The sequence below is a fragment of the Helicoverpa zea genome, chromosome 2 (assembly GCF_022581195.2).
Source record: "Helicoverpa zea isolate HzStark_Cry1AcR chromosome 2, ilHelZeax1.1, whole genome shotgun sequence".
Classification (NCBI taxonomy): domain Eukaryota; kingdom Metazoa; phylum Arthropoda; class Insecta; order Lepidoptera; family Noctuidae; genus Helicoverpa; species Helicoverpa zea.
The window spans coordinates 1,465,656-1,488,181 of record NC_061453.1 but is presented as its reverse complement, the minus strand read 5'-3'; the positions used below and the strand labels follow the sequence as shown (position 1 = coordinate 1,488,181).

The window sequence follows — 22,526 nt, the reverse complement described above, 5'->3', positions numbered from 1 at the left end:
TGACTTGTATAAAACGGCAGGAAAGTTAAGAAAAAAAATAAAAGCACAGTATAATCAGTCAATAATTTAAATTTTATTCCTTCATAGTCATTCTAAACAAATTATCAGATGAAATACATTTCTAATGTGTAAAAAAGCGTACTAATTCTCTAATTGCATTATACATAAATTATTTACAATATCACTAATAAATATTTGAGTAAAACAAATAGGATTTGAGACAAAAACAATACTATTATGTCATGTCCTATAACAAGTACAACTAGAAACAGGTGAATTTGCATTACAGGATCTCTTTACATTCTAGTTAAAACGTCAGTTGAATGAATATATATAATAAGAAGCAAATAAAGCTAGTTATCGAGTTAATAAATAACAGTCGTGTGAACACAATACGCTAAGATATGTACAACGAATTGACAAACGATAGTGCAAACTGGACTGTTGAGCTCCATCGTACACTTTATTTAATATTTTAAGCTCACTCAGTGCTTTATCGGGAGCATACCATAAGCAAAGAAATAGCAGGACTCTTAACAAATCGTATTCCTTCAAAGGAACAACTTCTCGCCTAAATCAAATCAAAAGCACCCTTATGTTGTTTTGAGTCTACCTAAATCAGCGGAAGTAATAAACCAATATTGTTCTGTGAGCGATGGATCTTAATCAAAGTTTTCACCCCTTAAAGCCTAAGATTTAAACGTTATACATTTTTTACATTCTTGATGGAAAATATCAATCACGAGTGAATGACAAGAAGAAAAATAATGTTCACATAAATAGGAAATTAACATAACTAATTCACATGTAAGTATGTGTGTATAATAATATTGTTATTTACCTGTATCAACAATCGGTATTAACTAAACACATGCAATACATCAAAACAATACATTCTTGTATAAGTAAACTAACGTAACCTAACAGACATTAATAAATCCATCATAACTTCCATATTGTTTACATGAAAACACCGGTTTATTGACAATATCAATATAACATGACAATTCATGAAATTGTCTAAATATTGGACTTCAGTAATTGTATTAAGAAGTGACGTGAAAAAGTCACTATTAATCGAAGAACATCATTAAGGTCTTAATCCCTTTAGAAGTATTCGAATTGAGACCCTCCTCCCTTTTTTGAAGTCGGTCAAAAATTACGAAAGGATCCCCGAATTATAGTAACGGTGAGTTGCACCATGTACCTAACGATAACCGAATCATTTTCAGTTGTCGAATTGCCGATTTGACCAATGGGTGGCTATTTCACGGCGGGTTATAGTAAATTGGTGTAAAGTCACCCTTAAGAGTAACTCCATTTTGTACAACGAAACAATCATTTATATCTTATCTAATTCTTCATAATACAGCCACAAATCTTAATACAAAACTTCTATAATCATGATAATCATTAATATCATGTCAGTCGTAATGGTGCAAATAATCAAAATTCGTTCACTTTGACTAGTCGTATTGGCTGGCTGGCGCCGAGTGCCAGGCCACACTTTGTACTGGCGTTGGCACATAGTTGTTACATTACAATTCATTATCACTGTTAACACTAAGTATACTAGTCATGTTGTCCTTACAGGTGAAAGTTTAACACATCAAGGAAGAAAAATATAATCATATTTTAGTTTCGTAATCGGAAAAGCTCATATTGCAGTTATAAAAAAGTAATACCAACTTAAAATGATAATCTCAGAAGTATTCACCTTCTCTTCATACGTAATCATTAAAATCCCAAAATAGCTGGGAAGATGTTTCCACATTTGTATTTTTCTAAAATAATTTTTGTACCCATAAAATATCATAAGAAAGAAATACATTGTCGACTTATAAAACCATACCTATAAAAAAGTATATACACGGTCGAATCTTTTCGGAAAGTTGGTAAAAAATCATTGTCATCATAATTCCCTTTCGACCAACTTTACATCTACATTTCCACTTATAACACCCAATTATTCTTCCAATGAGTTTTAACACATCTTACACCAGTAGCTATATCTGTACACCTTTCAATATAACTGTAAATTGAGCCAGAAATCATACAGGTACCGTATTCCGTTCACACTGTCAAACCATTTTCGACTTTATTTTCATTGAAATAGAGTCTAAAATTAATTAACAAAACTGTGACATGAAGAGCATCCAAGCAACTACGTGCTTAAATTGTATTAATTTAATTTAGACTTTATTTCAATTTAAATAAAGTCGATAATACTCTGACATGAATGAAAACAGCTCTTTGATTATGAGCTTTAGACTCGCTAAGATACATAGGATGTAATGTGGCTTCTTCAATGAAATACAGATATATTCCGTGCGTGATCTATAACTACGCGCCGACACGCGATCAAGGCCTCAGGGTCACTACCAGCTAGGAAATGAGAGACAATGGAATATTCTTACTTTGCAACGTTTCTGCTTATTGCTTTGCAAAAACAGTTTTGTCGAAAACTGCTTTTTATGTCAAAGTCACATTTTCTAGTAGACACTCTTCCTGTATTAGCAAAAACATAACACTTCTCCTTAGTCGGGTAAATCTACTTATTTTTTTATTCAATAAAAAATCATTTTATTCATGCAGCTATAACTCCAATTGTCTCTTATTTCATAGCTATACCGTAACATTTACAATGTTAAAAAAGAAGATATGTAATCGAATTGCTAAAGTGCGTAAGTAATCATAACACAATCGTACATTTGAGCCGACTGAGTTGAATACGTCACGTTTACAACACAGCCAATTTAATTATAATTTAGTATCATTGAGTTAACATAATGGAAACTACCATGGAAGCTTTATTTTTGTGGTCTGGCAACATTTTAGCTGATACCTAAATTAAATTGTTGCCAACGTATATTTTTGATATATTCCCACAGGTACTTTTAAATGTGGAATGTGATGGATAACCTTTGTAAAGTTCCATACTTTTCACCCTGAAATACTTCTAAAATACATTCATACGCAATCCCGGATTAATGAAATACAACGCACCTACAATATCATGATGATTGGTGTTCTCAGAAATACATTTAAGGCTTACGATAATAATCTCCCATTTTGTTTTCCCACGCAGTTACTATTTCTACTGCAATCGAAAATTCTACGTGGAGTGGCCACACTATTAGTCTATTTAGGGGTAATTTCTACCAAGTGATTGAGCATTTTCTCTAGAAAACTCAAAATCATTTTTTTTGCGTGTTTAGAATCGATTGGTATCGAAGTCATGTGTATTGGTCTCTACGTATATTATAATATACCTTATGTATATGGCAGTAAGGTTGGTATTGCTTCGTCTCACGTTTGTCTTTCCACGCCGAAGGTGTATGTGTAATCACGGTCTAAGTCGAAGCGAGAACGACGCTTTATCACTGGCAATTGTGTCTGAAAGTAAAGAAATATTTGAGTTTTAGAATCATTTAATATAGTATACTAGCAACCTACCGGACTTCGTATGGGTTTAAACTATATACCTAAACCTTCAGGAATTAAAGTGAAAATCGCATAAAAATCCGTTCAATAGTATTTAATTTTATCGAGTACAGACCGACCGTCGCAGCGTAATTTGCTGTATCGGAAAATTTAAAGCTGCACATGAATCAATTTTTTTATTACCTAAATCTGTGTCACAGAGGAAAAGCATTGTATATTATAATCTGTATGAAATTATAATTCAACTAATTACGTTTTCCTGCACGCTATTGCACTCATCTATACTAATATTATAAAGAGGAAAACTTTGTTTGTTTGGTTGTAATGGATAAACTCAAAAACTACTGGACCGAATTTAAATATTCTTTCACCATTAGAAAGCTATATTATCTGCGAGTAACATAGGCTATATTTTATCCCAGTGCGGGCAGTAGCTCCCACGGGACGCGGGTGAAACCGCGGGAAAACGGCTAGTTTTTCAAATAAACTGAGTCAGACCATTGGTTAGGTTGGTTGGTAGTATTTACGTTCAAATAAACCTCAATTCACAAGTGGCGGATTAATTTATGCAAATTGCTGTAAATATAATAGATAATGTAAAATATGAAGTGCAAACTCACCAAACTATCACTAGGCAGCCCCCTCAGCTTGGGGTTGAGTAAGAATGGTACTCCTTCCATCCCGTTGTACCCTCCTAAGGTCTGATAAATCGTGTTCCTCGGCAGAGGCGCGGGGCCCTTCTTGCGGCCGTGAGATATGGGCGACGTGGGGCCCGTGGGACCCGCAGGGCTGCCGTGCGGGACGGGGGACTTCGCCGACGGGGGCCGCGGTGCCGGCCGGCTTGGCTTGATATTATACGAAGGGCTTAAAGCCTCGTAGTCATGGTCTGACGTGAACTCTTCAATGTTCGGGTAAGTCGTTGGAGACTGTTTGAGATTCAGATTGTTTAGCTCCGAAACTAGTGGGGACAATTTAGGGGGTCGCTCTGGTACTCGTAACCTGGAACAATAATATAATATAACGGTTATTTCTCACGGTAACACTGACCTGCATAATAAGTATTGTGTTAAGTCGTTCCCTCATAACAACAGGTGTATTTTGATTAATACTATATCTTTACAATGGGTACTGTTTAAAAACAGGTATTGTATGAAGTTCGGAAGACATGAATGAACACTAATATAATAATTAGCACATCTTCATACCTAAACGACTGTGTATCATATTGGCCTCGAATATATTATTGTTCATATGAGATACAGTACAAGTTCGAGTTAATTCGTCAGTGAAGGATTTATTCATGAAGAATTCAGCGGCCAGTATTTTTAGTTACTTTTGGATCATTATAAGCATTTCATAATAGCGGTCTCCGATAGTCGTTATCGTCATCCTGCCGAAATAATTGCCAGGAAACGATTCTATTATATCAATAACGAAGTCTTATCAGTTTTGCGATGCGAATGTAACTAATAACTAAACGCATACGTAACCTAATAATTATTCTTCAAATTTAAAAAATCATGATAACAAGGTAACAACGAGTATTGTTACTTCTTTGAAAACGATATGATTGGAAAGGTTACTTGTAGGAAGAAATCACAAAGGGTCCAAAATGTGATGATGATGATTTTCTCCTAGTGGATTACCTGCCACCGCGGCTGTTCTCATGTAAGGAGATTAGCCGACTAGACAGGACATATTATAGTGCACAAACATTTACACAGACACAGAGCACTCACTATTACCTTACAATTAGCATAAGCAGGCCGTTTCGAACTGGTCTTTTAGGAAGACAATGGGGGGAAGTTTGTAATGACCAGTGTACGATGAAAGGCAAGAACATGATATTTCCTAGTTGCTAGTACTCTGCTCACCTCCTATTGGCTTCAGGCGTGATGTTAGTAAGCACGTTTTCGTACTCGTTGTGTGTGGGCGAAGTCTCCGGGCTGCCGCCGCTCACTTTGTAGCACACCATCTTGCCGTTTATTTCACTGAAACAATATGCATTTACTTAAAAGCCTAAGTATACCGATAAAAGGCACTTTCCAAAACGATTGTTTACTTTGAAAATTGAACGTGAAAATTCATGGAAAACGGGCGTTTATGTTGTCGATGAATTTGCGCCTTTGTTACTGAATACAAAGCAGCATACTTTAGCTATCAACCGAGGTATTACTCGCATGTTGACGGAACTCTCATGTACCGTTGAAAAATTAACATAAAGCAGTTATTTTAGCTTTTGCAATATTGCTAAGAATACTATGTGCGCCATTTTCCAATACAACTAGTCATTACTAGTCAGTAAGTGAAAATTTTCACATTACACCCTGACACTTTTATCCTATTTGGAAGTTCTCGCAAAATAATGAATCAAGACATTAACTTTTTGTAGTAGTACCTAATGAAACTTATTTATTTAAAGCTTTATTTTCCACTAGCCGTTTTCTCGCGGTTTCACCCGCGTCCCGTGGTAACTACTGCCCGTACCGGAATAAAATATAGCCTATGTTACTCGTGGATAATGTAGCTTTCGAATGGTGAAAGAATTTTTAAAAACGGTCCAGTAGTTTTTGAGCCTATTCATTACAACCAAACAAACAAACAAAGTTTTCCTCTTTATAATATTAGTATAGATACAATTTATATTTCAGCTGCTTATTTCTTAGACAAATCAATCAATTTATTGCATATCCCCGTAGGGTAGATAGTTTCGGACATCTTTTCCATAAGTGCGTATCCAGTTCTTTTGCCCTGCTTCTATAAATGAATGAGATCAGCCCAGTTAGTGAGATCAGTTCAGTAACAAAACTTACCCAGCTAAAATGAATCCCTGCGGTGCCTGCCTCATCTTAGAGCACACGATGACGTCAGTAACCGGGGGGTGCGCCCGCGCCGCCGCCGGGCGGGACACCCGCGTGCAAAGTCGCCGCTTGCCGGCCCGCCCTGCCACGCTGTACCCGGCCGGGGCTGCTTCTCTCTCCCCCACTATGACCACACCGTCCATGACGTAGCCGGGAACTCCTGGTTGAGGAATAAATATAGTTACTTACAGATTCAAAATTCTAGAGGCTTCTGAAAGGTTCAGAACAAACATACTTTATGGTTCATTCAGATCTACTGCACCGATCTCAACCATCCTGATAAAAGGCTCTACTATTCCTGAGTGCCAAATGCTGTTTTGTATTCTCAAGCGAGGCGGTGCGGTAGATTTTTTTATAGGTGATTTTGGTTTTGTTTTCTCTTATTAAATATGTTTCTAAAGCAAATGGGACACCATTTTTCTCTCTGCAAATTTTGGAAGATACAATTTTCTGCCTGCTCCAAAATAATAAAAAGCATTTTAATGGATTCCACACAAAGTAGTATATCCCCCTTTATCATTTTTGTAAATGTGAAAGTCTGATAACACAAAGTAATTGCATGTGTTGCATGCTATACATCAAGCACAATATTTTCCCTTAGCCATTGATAATCTCCGGACAATTAGGGAATCCCGACGAGTTGTCTCTTATAAAGGTCAAACTTATCACGAATCAAAACATATCATAAATAACATATCCGGCGTCACAACAATTTGTTAAACTTATCATATTTTGAATATTCTAATGTTTTAAATGCAACACCAGTATATAAAACTCAAATTGGATTACGACATCGAACGTTTAGAAACGACCTGATCGATTAGGAAGCCGTGTAAGGGTGCCCTTGTTCTTTTAATACTTTAACACGGATCCCTTGGGCTTAGTGTCGCGGAAAAGTGTATCAGCTTAGAAAATACCTAATGAGCACAGCTGTTGAAGTCTCAAAGTGTTATTATAACACCGTCACATAATATCTATACTTCTATACTAATATTATAAAGAGGAAAAATTTGTTTGTTTGGTTGTAATGAATAGGCTCAAAAACTACTGGGACGTTTTTAAAAATTCTTTCACCATTCGAAAGCTACATTATCCACGAGTAACAGGCTATATTTTATCCCGGTACGGGCAGTAGTTACCACGGGACGCGGATGAAACCGCGGAAAAACGGCTAGTTATGATATAAATGAGGGCATTGGTTTATATTTTAAAGCTTGATTGTAATTCAGAGTGCATTAAATTTATTATCGACACACTAGTTTGTGCCAACGCTTTGACCCACGTCCCATGGGAACTACATGAAGCAGACGGACAAAAAATTGCCTCTAGCCTCTTGATAAGTAAACGGGCTGCCCAACACTACAAGAATAGGCATGATGACAAATTTTTAAATTCCTTTGTATGATGTAGGTATACGTCTATTTTATACGGAAAATCATTAATTTAAAAAAAATGCGAAGTTTTTTTGTCAAATAATTGCATTTTTCTCTGTCCACTTTGAATCCGGCGCGAAAACGCTTGTCAGTGTCATGCCGTCACTTGTGACGTCACGCCTTGGGTTGACAAGATGCAAGTAAACAACGCTCGTTCAATAATTAAGTTTTTTTGTATTATTAAATATGAATTCGAAAGTGTATAAGTGGTGTGGGGTCCCCCAGTGTAAGAACACATCCATAACAACTCATTTTAAGTTATTTGTGTACGTTTCTCTGGTTTCTCACATTAAAAAATACGAAAAAAGTGGCTTAAACTTGCAAGGCGAGATTCAAAACCAATATTGCCCAGTATTTTTACCCACACCATTATTTTTGTGAAGATCACTTTGATGTAAGTTTTTACATAGTTTTCTAGATTCTAGTATAATATAGGTTTTGTACGAGGTCTAAATGGTAAAAAACCGGCCAAGTGCGACTCGGACTTACCCACGAAGGGTTCCGTACCATAAAAAAAAATCACGTTTGTTGTATGGGAGCCACCCAAATTATTTATTTTATTCAAATTTTCAGTATTTGTTGTTATAACGGCAACAGAAATATATCATCTGTGAAAAATCCAACGTGGACGGACGGACGGACGGACGGATGGACGGACGGACGGACGGACGGATGGACGGACGGACATAGGAGCGAAAACAATAGGGTCCCGTTTTATCTTTTGGGTACGGAACCCTAAAAAGGTGCACAACTGTCTGTTAATTTTAGTTTACACATAGACATAATACATCTTTTTTGCATCCTAAAGATATCTTTATTTGATGCCAAAAACTCTCCTAGCATATATCGATTCTAGGCAAATTAGCGTTGTTTGCCTAATCAATCCTTGCTTCATGATTCGTGTTATTTTATATTCGATTTTAATAACATTTACATTCAAATAGTACTCGTTATAAACAATTAATTAATGAAAACACAGAGATTCGCAGAGGAAGTTTACAATACGAAATGTGACGTTTGTGCGAGTTTTTAATGCGTCGACCAAAAGGTGACGTCACGCGCTCTGATTGGTGTTCAAGATATCATGGCGGATTGCCTTATTTCGTAGTTTTATTTTATAAAAATAAATATTAATCACATTATTAAAAAAGAAAACAATGCGCGTTTTATATTCCAAGCTTCAACTTTAATTTAATAAGTATAATATTTTAATGATTTTTAATTACTGTCATCATGCCTATTGTGCAAATCGGTCCCGAGACTACCGCGTTCAAGTAAAACTCTTCAGCTTTATAATATAAGTCTATCTATACTAATATACACGGTTAATAGAGATGAATATAGCCTTATAGACTCCATTAACCGCAGAACATGAGACATTAAATTATTAACGTCAATATTCTTGGAGCAGATTTATTAGAAGTAATGAATGATTCATTAAAAAGGGATACTCCGTACTAACCACAATTTATACTTACAAGTTTAAAGTTAACTATATTGACAATGAACATCCAAAAGTCACAGACAGACAGACGAGCCGATCACTTGTATTAGAATTAAAATCAAATGACAAAAAGGGAAGCTATGCCAATACAAATCTCAGGGGATTGACAGCACCAAAAATATAGTGCTAGCAAAATCTATTACCAAATTCTAATACTAAACATAATCAGTTATTGATCAGATCTACGTCATCCTACGCACACAAGTTAATTATGAGTCAGACCAATGACATCAAATTATTTTTCAAAATCTTGCAAAAGTACTGAAAGCACTCAATGACTGATAAAATGCCGCATCAGGTATACGAGTGCAAATATACATTTATTAGTCATCAGCAGATTTTAGATAAAAAAATACTAGGATCTTAGATACTTGTTATTATCTGAAACGGTGAGTAATTCTGATAACAACAAATACCAGAAGATATCTAAAGGCCTGTATCCTGCATCCGTGACCTTATAAAAGACCGGTTATATTTCATTCAATATCTTTTGGACCATGATGGAATTCCTGACTATCTGTTCCCGGAAGTTCTACCTGTGTTCGGAGGTAACACCTTCCCGCACTCGGATGAAAAGTATGTCACCTCCTTGTAAACGTCGTTAAAATAGGTTCAATAGTTTCTGCAAGAAAGCCGCAGAGGCAGACAAACACTTTAGAACTAGTAGTATTAATTACTACATTAATCAGCATGCATCAAATTAGCGCAAAAATCTTTTTGCAGTAAGGAAATTTTTAGCATAAGTAGGATAACACGAGACTACCGTGGGAAGATACGCAGATACGTGAACGGCAATCATTTAATCAGTGCCAGCATACCAATTCGCTGACTCCTGGCTTCTCTAGCTATTACATTGCTGGTGACAAAGCCTGGTCTATCTCTATTTACGGTAACATCAGCATTCTTAGTATGTTACTGTGAGAACAGAATCTTTCTTTGGGAGATAAGGTCTCGTGGGCAAAGGGCAATTTCAAACCTGATAACCATAGTTACGGAAAGAGCATTAGTTTAATTACTTCTGTAATGATAGTCTTCTATTATGGAGTACAAGATAAATCTTTATTAGGTTGTTATTGAACTGGTAATATGCAGATGTGAGATAACTAGAATAATTATGACGAGATGCCTGTTAATAGATTTATTACGATTACCCAACATGGCACTTTTCCAATTTATTTTCCTTTTCGCAGGTGCATACTCAACTCAACAGACTTTTTCCAGTGTGCTCTAATTTCATATTTTTAGATTATATTGGATACAAAAAAATACCGCATTGAGCTTTCTAATTTACCATCTCTATAAATATAACACGGTTTCCAAACTTCTTTTGATCAAATTGAAAGCCTACATCAAAACCTAAAAGCGCGAAGCCAGCTGAACCAACGCCCTAAAGAACTGGCCTGACCTACAACCTATAATACAAAGGCGTTCCTTAGAGAAATATGTTCCACGTTGAAACCCATTTTCCCCATACAATAACCACGCATTAAATATCCATTTTCATGGAACACAACGCCAATCTGCTAACAAACGAGACAGTGACCCAGAAACGTCGTTATTGAGACCGGGGGCTACGCGGTGACGTCGGGCTTCGGTTGTGGCCCATTGACGGATCGGCTGACAACAAATTCGGCCTTCGTACCAAGTTTAATGAAAGTAAATGTAAATGTGCGATTGGATTGGCTTCGGTTTTTTGTCGGTCTATTGGTTCTGGCTTCATTTCAACTGTTTTTTAGTTCTAGGAATTTACATTCTCCAAAACATTACTACGATAATTTGTCGAGCCTCTATCTAACAAATCTGTTTAAGCCTACCGGCCACACAGGTCTTTGCCCGCTCACAGATAATAAAAAACCTTTATCGTTCTAAAGGGCTTTCATAATTCAGTTATCGCGTTGACCCATTTATCTCGCCAGCCAGTCCTATCGTGTTGTAACCAACAACGCAAAGACAATGCATCGTTCTGCCACCGGCGTATCGATTAGTTAATCGATTTACGGACTAGCGGGTGTCCGATTACAAGTGTGTAATCGATTTACGCGACGAACGGAATGTTAAATGGTTCGGTGCAGTTATTGAATGACAATCTGTTCTGTTTGGAAACTGAAAGGAAATCGAGGGTTTGGTTTCTTTTTATCTTTTATACTGAATGATGTATCGGTAAATCATGGGGGCTTAGTCAGTGGGTAAAGTAACCTCTCAAGTATGAGTGTATGGATTCGATTCCAGGTCAGGCTAGTACTAATGCAATTTTTTTTCAGTTTGTATGTACTTTCTATGTATATCTTGGACGCCAATGACTGATTAAAGGTGAAGACACCAACCCACATTCAGCAAGCATGGTGATTGACTCTCAATTAGTCTCTGTGTGAGAGGAGGCCGGTGCCCAGCAGTGGGACTATAAAAAGGCTGATGATGATGTATCGTAACACAGGAGACTCGAGCGTTGTTATTTTATTTACGTAATGCTTGCTAATCTTTGCTAATTAAGGAGAACTGAATCATGATCTATTTTAGGAATACCTATACCTTCCTTCCTTTTCCTTCTTAAACACGTGTATATCCTTAAATGAGTTTGAATTTGAAGTCAAAGGAAAGGCAACAAAGCGTTGTGTATCCTACGAGCTAAAGTGGTCGGTATGCGGCCGAGTATTCCAATTAATCATAGCCAGGGTTTATAATCAGTACTCATCATGACATCCGCTGGGGATACGTGAAACTTGTTGTTAACTGTTAACGTGATTAACTGGAGTTTTAAATTAACATAACTGTATTAAATGTCTCTTATTTTAAACTAGTTGTACCCCGCGGTTCGACATGCGTCCCGGTTGATCAACTTTCTGCAACCAGATAAAAAGTACTAACCTAACCGATGAATTTTCTCAGGATCTCTACGTTCAGTAGATTTGAAAGCCGGATTAGGCAGATAGTAAAACCGAAGTTTACAGTTATAAAATTTACAAAATATTCATATTCACAGTTGTTTAATTTCTTAATAAGAAACTCAAAGATTTGATGGCAGGATGCGTGTATGTATGAGTAACAAATAATTTAATTTTTGAATTAGTCGAAATGGTGCTATAGTAAACAGGATCTAAACTAAATTTCAACTTTCAGCATTTGAAAGATCTAAATAAATTGAACATAAACAGTTTTAATATAAACTGCTATATGTATTATGCTAATTTCTGAATAAGCAGTCAAAACGATAAAAACGAAAGAGATTAACACTATTTCCTCTGTTAAAATTTTATAAACGACCAGTTTAGTATTTAGAATTTAGGTAAATAACTTTATATAACATGTATCCTAAAAGCAGAAATAGAAAAAGAAATAAAAGAAAATGCACTAACAGCAACTTCATGTCAAAGATACATTTTCGTATTTATATCGCATATCGCAAATTCCATGTCCCAGTCTAAGGCGTCGTCCTAATTGGCAGCGATCGCACGATGGCGCGATGCGTTTTTCATCTAGACGTCGTCCTAATTGACAGCGATCGTACGATGACACGATGCGTTCTCGTCGTGCGATGAGTTCAAACATACAGATTTCATCAGTGTCCTATTTGAACCTCGCAAGTGAGATCGTGAGATCGTGAGATGAAAAACGCATCGCGCCATCGTACGATCGCTCCCAATTAGGACGACGCCTAAGTTTACAATTTTACATCGTATTCGTTCCGAAGTTTCGCATTCGCGTAACTTCTTTACAAAAGTATATTAAAACTAACTTCTGCCAGGGAATTTTCCCATTTTACAAGTACACTACATACATGAAACAGGTATAAAGTTTCTGTTCAATATTACTGGAATAACTTATGGACTATGGACTACTAACTTATACAATATTATAAAGCTGAAGAGTTCATTGTTCATTGTAAGAGTTAATTGTTAGATAATCTTAGTAACTGTAAATACTAATTTCATTCAGTGTCAGATAGCTTTATCGAGGAAGGCTACGTGCTATTTTCATACAGGTGCAAAAAGTATTTCTTACGGGGAAACTAACTCATTATACACTAAAAAATATAAGTAAAGAACTCACCCTCCGACTTGGACAAACAAATATAATGGCTTGGTTTCTTCCCGAACAGGCCATTCTGCCGCAGTAACCCAGCGTCGGCGTCTTCATCATAAGTTCTGCTGACAGGCCAGTACCCTGTGGGGCACTTGGCTACAGTCTCCACGATTTGAAGAGAGAGTAGGGGTCGTTCGTCGGGCAACGCGCCCCCGAGCGCGCTCAACACTTTCGACATGTTTAGCCTATGTCATTATAGGTCTCAGTCTTGCCAGGTTGTGTCTTCTTAACTTATCAGTCTAATTGTTTAGCACCTGAAACAAAAGAACTTTATAAGTAAACTGCTGTAGTTACGTTAGGACGTGGTCAGTTCAGTCAAACTTTAAGCAGTAACTATTATATAATCTGTGCTTCAAGTATCCATGTGGGTTATAGGTATGTATCAAGGTTTAGGATGTGGTCTTATCGTTTTATTATCAGCAGGAAAAACTCAATTCCCGCTTTTTTTACCGCATTAAATTGCCTATTTGGGCTTCAAAAATATTGAGTGGGTCCTTAATTGGATACCGCGTGTGGGGACGTAGGTATCTGACGAACACACGTACAAATAATAATCGAGTGCTTGTCTCTTTGCTAAAGTTTGATTACAGATTGCAGTTAGGCTAGACGGCTAGACATTTGACACAAAGAACAGCGCAGACAAGCAAGGTGGTACATGACAAGAGGTCACTGACCTTTAGCCGAACCCTCAGGTTCAAACTAAATGAGGTCTACGTCCTGTGGGTCGAATAGAAGCCAGACAGAAGCTGCAGACTTTAATATTGATGATATTTAAACAAATGCTTGAGAATTTAAATTGTTCGAAATTTAATCAAGCCAGTCGATGAAGATATCGTTCTAGAAATCGATATGAATTTACCTATACAAGATCTTATTCAGCGTAAATGACGATCCCCAATTTTCTAGATATAATTTTACCTTTACTAGCTACAAACGTGCTTTCGTTCGCCTTTCCACGGTAAGCCAGAAACTGATGTAATTTCTAAGTAATCGGTTCCACGTAACAGAATGTACTGAATAGCTTATCAGAAACACCATTCAACATTTCACAATGCATTAATCATTATGCACTTTTACTGATTACTACTTCAATTTTTTTTTAATTACTATATCTAATGGAAAGTTGATTTAACACGTGAACGTTATCAAAAGTGGCTTTCAACTTTCACAGGGGAAATCCTAAAACAAAAACCCCCGATGATGACTGACTAAAGAAAAATGTTGGGTAATTCTCAAGAGCTGTGTGGTGACTGTGTTTGAGAAAGGCTCTTCAGTTAATCCTTACTAATTAATATTATAAATGAGAAAGTACCCACTGAAAGTGAGAAATTCCGTCTGTCTGTCCGCTTCGGCATTGATGGCAAAGATACTAAATCAATTTAAATGGAACACGTATACTCTAGCTAGAGCTTCGAGAACTAAGCTACTTTTTATCCGTGTGGGGAAAGTCTTTGCCTTGGATCCTGGAGAACAGCTATTTATACAAACTGAACTATTCTTAAAGAACTCAAAACAACCTTGACCATTGGAGGATTATCCATACCATAAATATATAACCTACATTAATGTTTTTGTTCTATAATTTCATATGTTCTTCTTAGTAAAACATCGTTGGTCAGTTTACTATCAACCTTCTTACGTTGACAAAACCAGAACCAGAGCCGAGCACTAATAATACACTGGCAAGTATCAAGTCGACGCAAGGTCGCCATTAAAAAGTGATTAGCGTATAAAAACTCTATCTGAACACAGCCATCAAAGAAATGAGCCGTTGTTTAAAAAAAATGTCCACTAGGGGTGAATGACTCGTGGATGAGCAATTTTCGAGATTGGGTAAAAAATCTCGCATGTTTATACTAACTTCACGAACCCTCTACATTTGCTGTATTGGTCCTAAAAGCCCTAATGATGCTATATTTTAAAGTCATAATATACCAATAAATGTAGTTTCCTCATTGTAAAAAAATAAAGACTGGTGTTACGCTGCCTTTTCAGAATAACAAAACTCTTAAAAAATACAGTCACAGGAAAGAAAAAAAACTACTTGAAGTGCGAAAAGCAATTACGCTTACAACACATTTGCGAATTTGTCAGTTTACATAAACTAAGACATGCAAACATGGGCAATAAATATTCTGAACCGATGAGAACAAGAGGCCTTGATACTAGGACCTCAACCTTGACTATTTGCATAATTATCTGATCGTGACGCTTGAGTAAAAACGGTTACAAGTCTAACGCTTTTTTTTGTTCTTCTATCGTCTTCAGCAATTATTCGAAACATGCTTGACTAGTCCAGGGGTATCAATTAATTAACGTCACCTTATATTAATTGAACCAATCTGTTATGTGAATTCCTAAAAATGTCCCTTGGTTATGCCATCAAGTGTGCTGGCTGGAAAATTAGAGGGAAGGTAGACCCGAGAGATGAACATAGGATAGTTTTTGTCACTATCCAGCTACGGGGAGCAGTTATCTAGAGACGAGGGTGAAACCGCGGGTGGAAGCTGGCAAGAAATAAATCTGATAGCGTATTTTTCTAAGCGAGTTCTTAGAACTTATAGAGGCCCTATATTCCGAATTACATCTATGAACTATTACATATGTGCCTAGAATAGTTGATCAAGTATATGTGGCCCATGGAAGACACAAAAGGAACAAAATGGAAAGCGAAGAGAAAACCTGATGTACTTACTTGTCGGCAGCAGTGAACGTGTTTATTAAAACTTGTTATGCCCTTAGGATACCCATTGAACCTTATACGCTAACTTATAGTATATTTACTACAAAGATTCCCTTTGTTGCCAGTTCGTTTCTTATCTAGACTAGCGGGAAGTACCAGGGGACGTGCAGCTTTAAAGGGGACCCTATTCCAAATCGTCAATTTTGACGTTGATTTTGGACCAAATATTCGTAGCTTATAGCGGAAAACGGTCATAGTATTTGCTGTTTAACACGTTTTTTGGGCCTAGAAATGAGTGTGCGTGTCGGTTTTCTCGTGGTTTTCCTTAATTCCTTTTTGAGCGGTGATAACTAAGAGACGATGTTTTAATATTTAGCCTAAAGAGAAAAACACTCGGGACAAATCGATGTATTCATAGTAACTAGTCAATTTATTTAAATTCTGAAGAGCTATTACGTCATAACCAATGCGGAACCGGTCTAATGTGCCTATCAGTGATTCATTGGAAACTGAGGACATTTTTAATGAACTTATTCTTGGAAATAGCGTACCAGCGGCCATGCTAGCTGGTAAATATCGTAAAACCATTATTCTTGAGGTTTCTTCAAGGGATATTTACGCTAAATCTGTCATCTAACGGCTGTCCCCAACAGGCCCGCCGTAAGCGGGCGTGCAAGGCGTGCACCGCACGCGGGCGGCACGTCCTAGGGGGCGGCAAATCGAGTGACTTATCACGTAATATTAAAAAAATACAATATCTTTTTACCAATTATTTGATTTCAATATTTCCGAACACAGCAATAGCCGCCCTCGCTTTGGTCGTCCCATTTTGACGGGTTCACCCTTTGCATCCCCAAAAAAATTCGCGCTCGCTGCGCTCGCGCCTCCATGTCAGATATCGCAGTTGGTAGCGGTAGGGCGCGGTTGGGCGACGGCCCAGGGCGCCGGATATAAGGGGCACCGCAGGCGCCCCCACCAATCCTTGATCAGAATGTTACTCCTATTTTTGTTTTAAATTTCATCAAAGATTGCAACTTACAAGAACTGTATCCAAATGAATGGATAGCATCAGGGCCATCTTAACTTATGGTGCAGCATATGCGAATAACCCGGGCGCCGCGGGCTCAGGGGCGCCGAAGCGAATTTGTGTTTAATTCCGCGTTAAATTTGAGAAATTCTCGAACAAACACTACTTTTATGTCCCAAAACTCAAAAATTTTCGCGCTCGCTCCGCTCGCGGTTTCCTTACTTTACGCTTCAATTTTTTATCACATATAGCTACTTTTAATGTCCCAATACTCAAAAAAAATCACACTCCCTTCGCTCGCGGCTTCTTCACTTCACAGTCGTTTTTTATTATATATGTTTAGGACTTTTAGTGATCCAAAACTCAAAAATTTTCGGGCTTGCTTCACTTTACAGTTGTTTTATTTTTCAACAATATTTTAGTCTACCCTAGCAAAAAGGTAGCGTCGTTTTTGAGTTCTTTTATTAATAAGAAAGTAACTTCTAGTTTCCATATGAACTTTCTTATTTACGGTACTACTTTAAGTCCCAAAAATATAATACATAGGCGCCAACACCAACAAAGAGTTATGTACGTTTGGGCAAAATTTTAAGTAATTTTTGTTTTGAGTTCTAAAATATAACAAAAAAATTCGCGCTCGCTTCGCTCGCGCAATCAGAAGACATGTTCCGGTGTTTTTGCATTCACCAACCAGCAAAAACTTATGTACGATTGGGCTACATTTTACGTAATTTTTGCTTCGACTTGTTAACTATAAAAAAAATATATTCGCGCTCGCTTCGCTCGCGCAATCGGTAACTACACACACCTCTGTTTTTCGTATGGGTTTGAATTGCAGTTGAAGGGCGCCGTAGAAATCTCGCCCAGGGCGCTGGAGTTAAAACCGGCACTGATCGCAATTTATCTTTGTTTAATTGTTGAGGCATTCTATTCCGAAAAATCATTTTTCGCGCACGTCCGTTATAGCTTTTTGTTCACTTTGGCTTTTTATGATATGTTTACTTCATGAAAACTCTAAGGAAAAAATCGCGCTCGCTTCGCTCGCGGCTTCATGTACATTAGCACTTCATTTCTGTGCATATCTTACTTTTTGACTTTGCTTTGTTAATTTACAGTGGTTTTTATTTGTTTTGTGTCCTTAGACTAAAAAAATCTCGCGCTCGCTTCGCTCGCGCTTCCTTACATATGAAATGTGTCTCATGCGTCGACTTTTTCAACGGGAAACCCACCAAAAACCATTAATAACATATTTTACTGAAATTAAACATCGCTATAGATATTTAATTTCGTTAGTTTAAGTTACCCATAATCTGTTCTAAGCACTTTGATATACATTATGTTGGTACCTACCCATTAATCACAATCTTTCAATACATAGGGGCCACTTGGGTAATGATTGCACTGTATTGATGCCCTAAGCAATTGCTTAGTCTGCTTATGGGCTAACCCAGGACTTCTTAGGTTACTCTAAGACTTAGAGCATTTCAAGTAAATAAAAAGTTATGTGTAATATGTTATGTACCTATTGCAATATTTATGTATCCAAAAGGAAGTGCGTTTTTTGCAATCAGAGCGGTGCATGTACATATTTTTTTCGGTTGGACAAGTAAAATGGATATGAATGGGCGGGGGGGTCCGGTCCCCCTGGACCCCACCCCTTATATATTTTTTGACAAAACCCAGTATAATATGTAGTCGTAGGGCGGCATAATCGGTTTTGCACGCGGGCGAACAAACAGCTAGCGGCGTGCCTGGTCCCCAATATTCTAAACATAAGAATTTGACATTTATTAGTATTATTGGGAACGGCCGTCAATCAGTGCAAAACTCAAACGAATCACAGCAAAACTTCGTGAGTCAATGGTATTTGCTGTCATTTACTTCGGCAAATAACCACGCGCCTGTATATTTTATAAATAACCATTTACGTGCATTCCTGGTGTTATCGTGACCGACATTTTAGAGTTCTTCCGTGGACTATTTGAACAATTTGGTAACCGCTTTATTTGGGTGTGATTTGATTTGATTCAGAGCTCCTCATATGATGACAGATAAAAAGGGGCGTTGGTTAAATGGGAAAGACCGTGTTAAATATTTTATTAGACCTCAATTTTTCTGTAATTCCTAGTCGAAAGGTCCAGTTTCCACAAAATTAAAATGTAATGTAGATGAGCAAGTTTTATCAGAAAATTCGTTACAATATAATTATGGGTCATGGCCATTTTCGGGGCATATAATCTATTTGAGATCTCACCTTTCGGCAAAGCTGAGGACACTCAATAAGAAAAGTGATATTTCGAGAGGTTTAAATACTGATTCAGTGTTTGTCGTTTTGCACGATAGTTACATACGATCTTACCAACTTTAGTGAAGTTTATTTTATCTCTACTGCTCTAGATACGGTGTAGCCAAGTATGAAGTACCGTAAAGTTTTGCTTTAGGCTATTTTACACCGTATTCGAAGTCTATCTAAACAAAATGGAACCAATGTACTTGGCAAGTGTGTCCATTTGCATTGTTCGTCATGGTATGAAATATTAATATCTGAATGGGATTCCGGTATTTTCTGACGAGGACAAACACGCCCTTTGTATTGAGACAGTGGTCATGTTATGTCCACCAACATGAGTGCTTATTATAGACTTCAGAGCTATCTAGCTAGCTAGTCGTGAATAGATTTTTGAATAAATGGTCCGAGTCGAGGGTTAGATACCCATTTCATTATTTATATTATGGGCTTTCTTCATTAAGAAGGGATAAACTACTTTTTATGCGAATCTGTGAACTAGTTCCCTAGGGATAAGGGTAAACCACGGAGAAAGGCTAGTAAAAGTCAGAAAGTAGTAAAGTAAAGCAGTAGGTAAGGTGTAGAAGCGCCAAACCACTTCTGTGTCATTCGCCCATTAAAGGCAAAAATAGGACATGTACATACCTACAGTAAACATTTAAAGGTTCTTTATTACAGTAAAAATTATAACTATTTCATATAGAGGCATAATTATGGTGCTCATTACTCTGACTACTTTAAATGTACCACAAAATCATGTACAGTAAGTTTCATAATATTATGAAAATTAAATTAACAGCATAGTCAGCACTTCTTCTAGGGCATGCTAATTGTTAACTAACCCAGTTTTTGTTCTACTCAGTTACAACATAACTGTACTGGCTGCCTACACAACTGTAGATATGAATCATTTGTTTTTTTTTTGTATCTACAGTTTTGATACCAACCTCTTTAAATCAAAATGTAACAGAACTTTTTAGTAATATTTTTCTTGGAATAGTGCAGTGATGTCGGTGAATTTATAAAGTTTTATGTATTGAGAAACCATTTATTTTTTATGTTCTTATAGTTCGGCCATTCAGAGAATGCGTTCCTGACACGTCGCGATTGAACTGACGACGTAACTTTGCAATGGCGTTGCAGTTACGATAAAAATATTTTTGCTGGTTGTTTACCGTTTTAACAATTGAGGAGCATTAAAACAACATTATTATATCAATAATCAATGAATGTAGTTACGTCGTCAGTTCAATCGCGACGTGTCAGGAACGCATTCTCTGAATGGCCGAACTATAACAAATGCTCTTGAGCGGTATAGTATCTTTTTTATGCTCAATTGATCAAATTGAATAACAGAGTCTATTATAAACTTCAAGGCTTTCTGTACAATACTGAAGCTAGATAGACGTTGAATTCTATTTGAGACTATGAATATTTTTATAAAAGAATCAATCAAAATACGAAAGTAGCACAAATGGAATATTTTACTTATGTATTCATGTCTCATATTTTTAGATTTTTGTGTGAACATTTTTTTAAGAAAAAAGTACTATGTACATGAAACTTGTATATTTTTTTAGTTGCACACTTGAGTGTTGATTTAACACTAAGAAAGAACATTTCTAAAATATCCTCCAAAAAATCTGGGCCGTGGGTTATAAAATAACTTAAAACTTGTAAGACAACCATCAGAGATCAGCAGTCTACAAGCAAATTAGGTAATTTGTTGACAGTGAGGCTTTCCTGTGTACTCTATCTGACTCAGATTACATTGTTTGCTGGAGGATGCAATCACACAGTGTTTTGTTTCAAAGAACTTAATTATGTTGGGCACAAACATTCACCATTCAACATTAACTTGAAAATAAACTCATTATTTAAGGTGTATTTGTCTTTGTCAATGAAGGCTTAGTTAATTACTGTATGTGACAATGAAACATGAACTTAGGAATAACATAACAACACAATAGTGGGAACTTTCATTGATAAAACAAAGGAATTATGTGTTGTTAGATAAGTAGAAAAAAAAATATGAACTCACCAATAATTTTTTGAGATAAAGAGTTTGAGGAATGTATCAAACATCAAATAGAGCATTAATCATGGAAACAAGACCTATAAACACACACAACACTTTGAAGATGATAAAGAAAATTGATATAACATAGAAACTGGGGTTTGCCCCTCGGGAATCCCACAAAAAAGGGTTTAACACAATCCACACAGTCACTGGCTGAATCGTAAATAATAAACTCAAAATAGGTATTCCAAGACGATTGAATGAAAACTGGTTACGCGATACGACCGACTTGGCAGTATTCCATATGACCAGTGACGGAGTACACGCGCGCAGCGCCTTCGGTGCAACACTAATAATTAAAAGCAATTGGCAGGCGCCCGGGCGACGGACACGAACAATGACCCCTCGCCAGATGATTCAATACCTAATAAACCCACAAGTTAAGATAAACTCACCGTAGTCGTGACATCACGCGAACAAACTTGGAACCTAGACCTCCTTTTCTTCTCGACGAGCCGAGTCCCAGTAATGTTCCAAACAATGAAGCCACAAAACAAAATTGAAAAACACAAATATATTAATCTAATTAACACTAAACTTTTCGCTCCACCTTAAAGTTTATTTACTACGTATAAATCAAATACGTTTTCTTTGAATAAAGTCATTAACTTTGTATATTTTTTTAAATAAAAATAAATTGACAACAATAACCCTTCACTCTTCATGGAAACGGCGAAATAACTGTGTTGCTATTCAAATATTCAGATAATCTGCCAAATATTTTTGAAAATGGTAGACTATCTGTTTTCTAATACATTTTTCGTAATTTATTTTCAAATCAGTTTATCAAAAATATTGTCTGTTCTAAAAGTTTTCTTTGATCTCGAAAGTAACTAAATTATTGTGATAAATTATTTTGTCGTAACAAAGAATTGATCGAGTCTAAAATAGGGAGCCATCTTGCAGTGTTGCAAGCATTGCAAGCTTTCTTGTTGATTTGATTTTCCTATTTTCCACAAAATGCATCTCTGGGATCTGCATGTGAGTCTGCTGCAGCAGGAGCAGTTTCAGTTCAACAATTTTGGATATTTATATCAGGTAATGCAGGATTGCTTCTCTTCAAGATTAGATCCTAGATGTTGGGTATCAAACTTTAGCTATTACAGATTTCAGTAATAAAGTATATC

General features: G+C 36.7%; 1 protein-coding gene across 3 annotated transcripts; it reads right to left on the bottom strand.

The window, feature by feature from the left end:
- Positions 1-51: 51 nt before the first annotated feature.
- Positions 52-22,063, bottom strand: LOC124644372. 3 transcript variants are annotated; one of them, XM_047183686.1, is made up of 6 exons: positions 21,795-22,063; positions 13,290-13,576; positions 6,258-6,465; positions 5,319-5,435; positions 4,065-4,443; positions 52-3,396 (listed from the first exon to the last, which is right to left on the bottom strand). In XM_047183686.1, exons 2-6 carry the CDS (start codon positions 13,498-13,500, stop codon positions 3,310-3,312), a joined length of 1,002 nt encoding a protein of 333 aa, XP_047039642.1. In that variant the 5' UTR covers positions 13,501-13,576; positions 21,795-22,063; the 3' UTR covers positions 52-3,309. The 3 variants fall into 3 exon arrangements, with proteins under 3 accessions (XP_047039642.1, XP_047039649.1, XP_047039656.1); XM_047183693.1 differs by lacking the exon at positions 21,795-22,063 and adding an exon at positions 21,361-21,648; XM_047183700.1 differs by lacking the exon at positions 21,795-22,063 and adding an exon at positions 16,018-16,207.
- Positions 22,064-22,526: the final 463 nt, after the last annotated feature.

Coding starts and splice junctions, on each gene's coding strand:
- LOC124644372 (XM_047183686.1), bottom strand. CDS start 13,500: ATGTCGAAAGTGTTGAGCGCGCTCGGGGGCGCGTTGCCCGACGAACGA. Junction 5,436..6,257: donor CAGGGATTCATTTTAGCTGG/GTAAGTTTTGTT, acceptor ATATTGTTTCAG/TGAAATAAACGGCAAGATGG. Junction 4,444..5,318: donor ACGCCTGAAGCCAATAGGAG/GTGAGCAGAGTA, acceptor TTATTGTTCCAG/GTTACGAGTACCAGAGCGAC.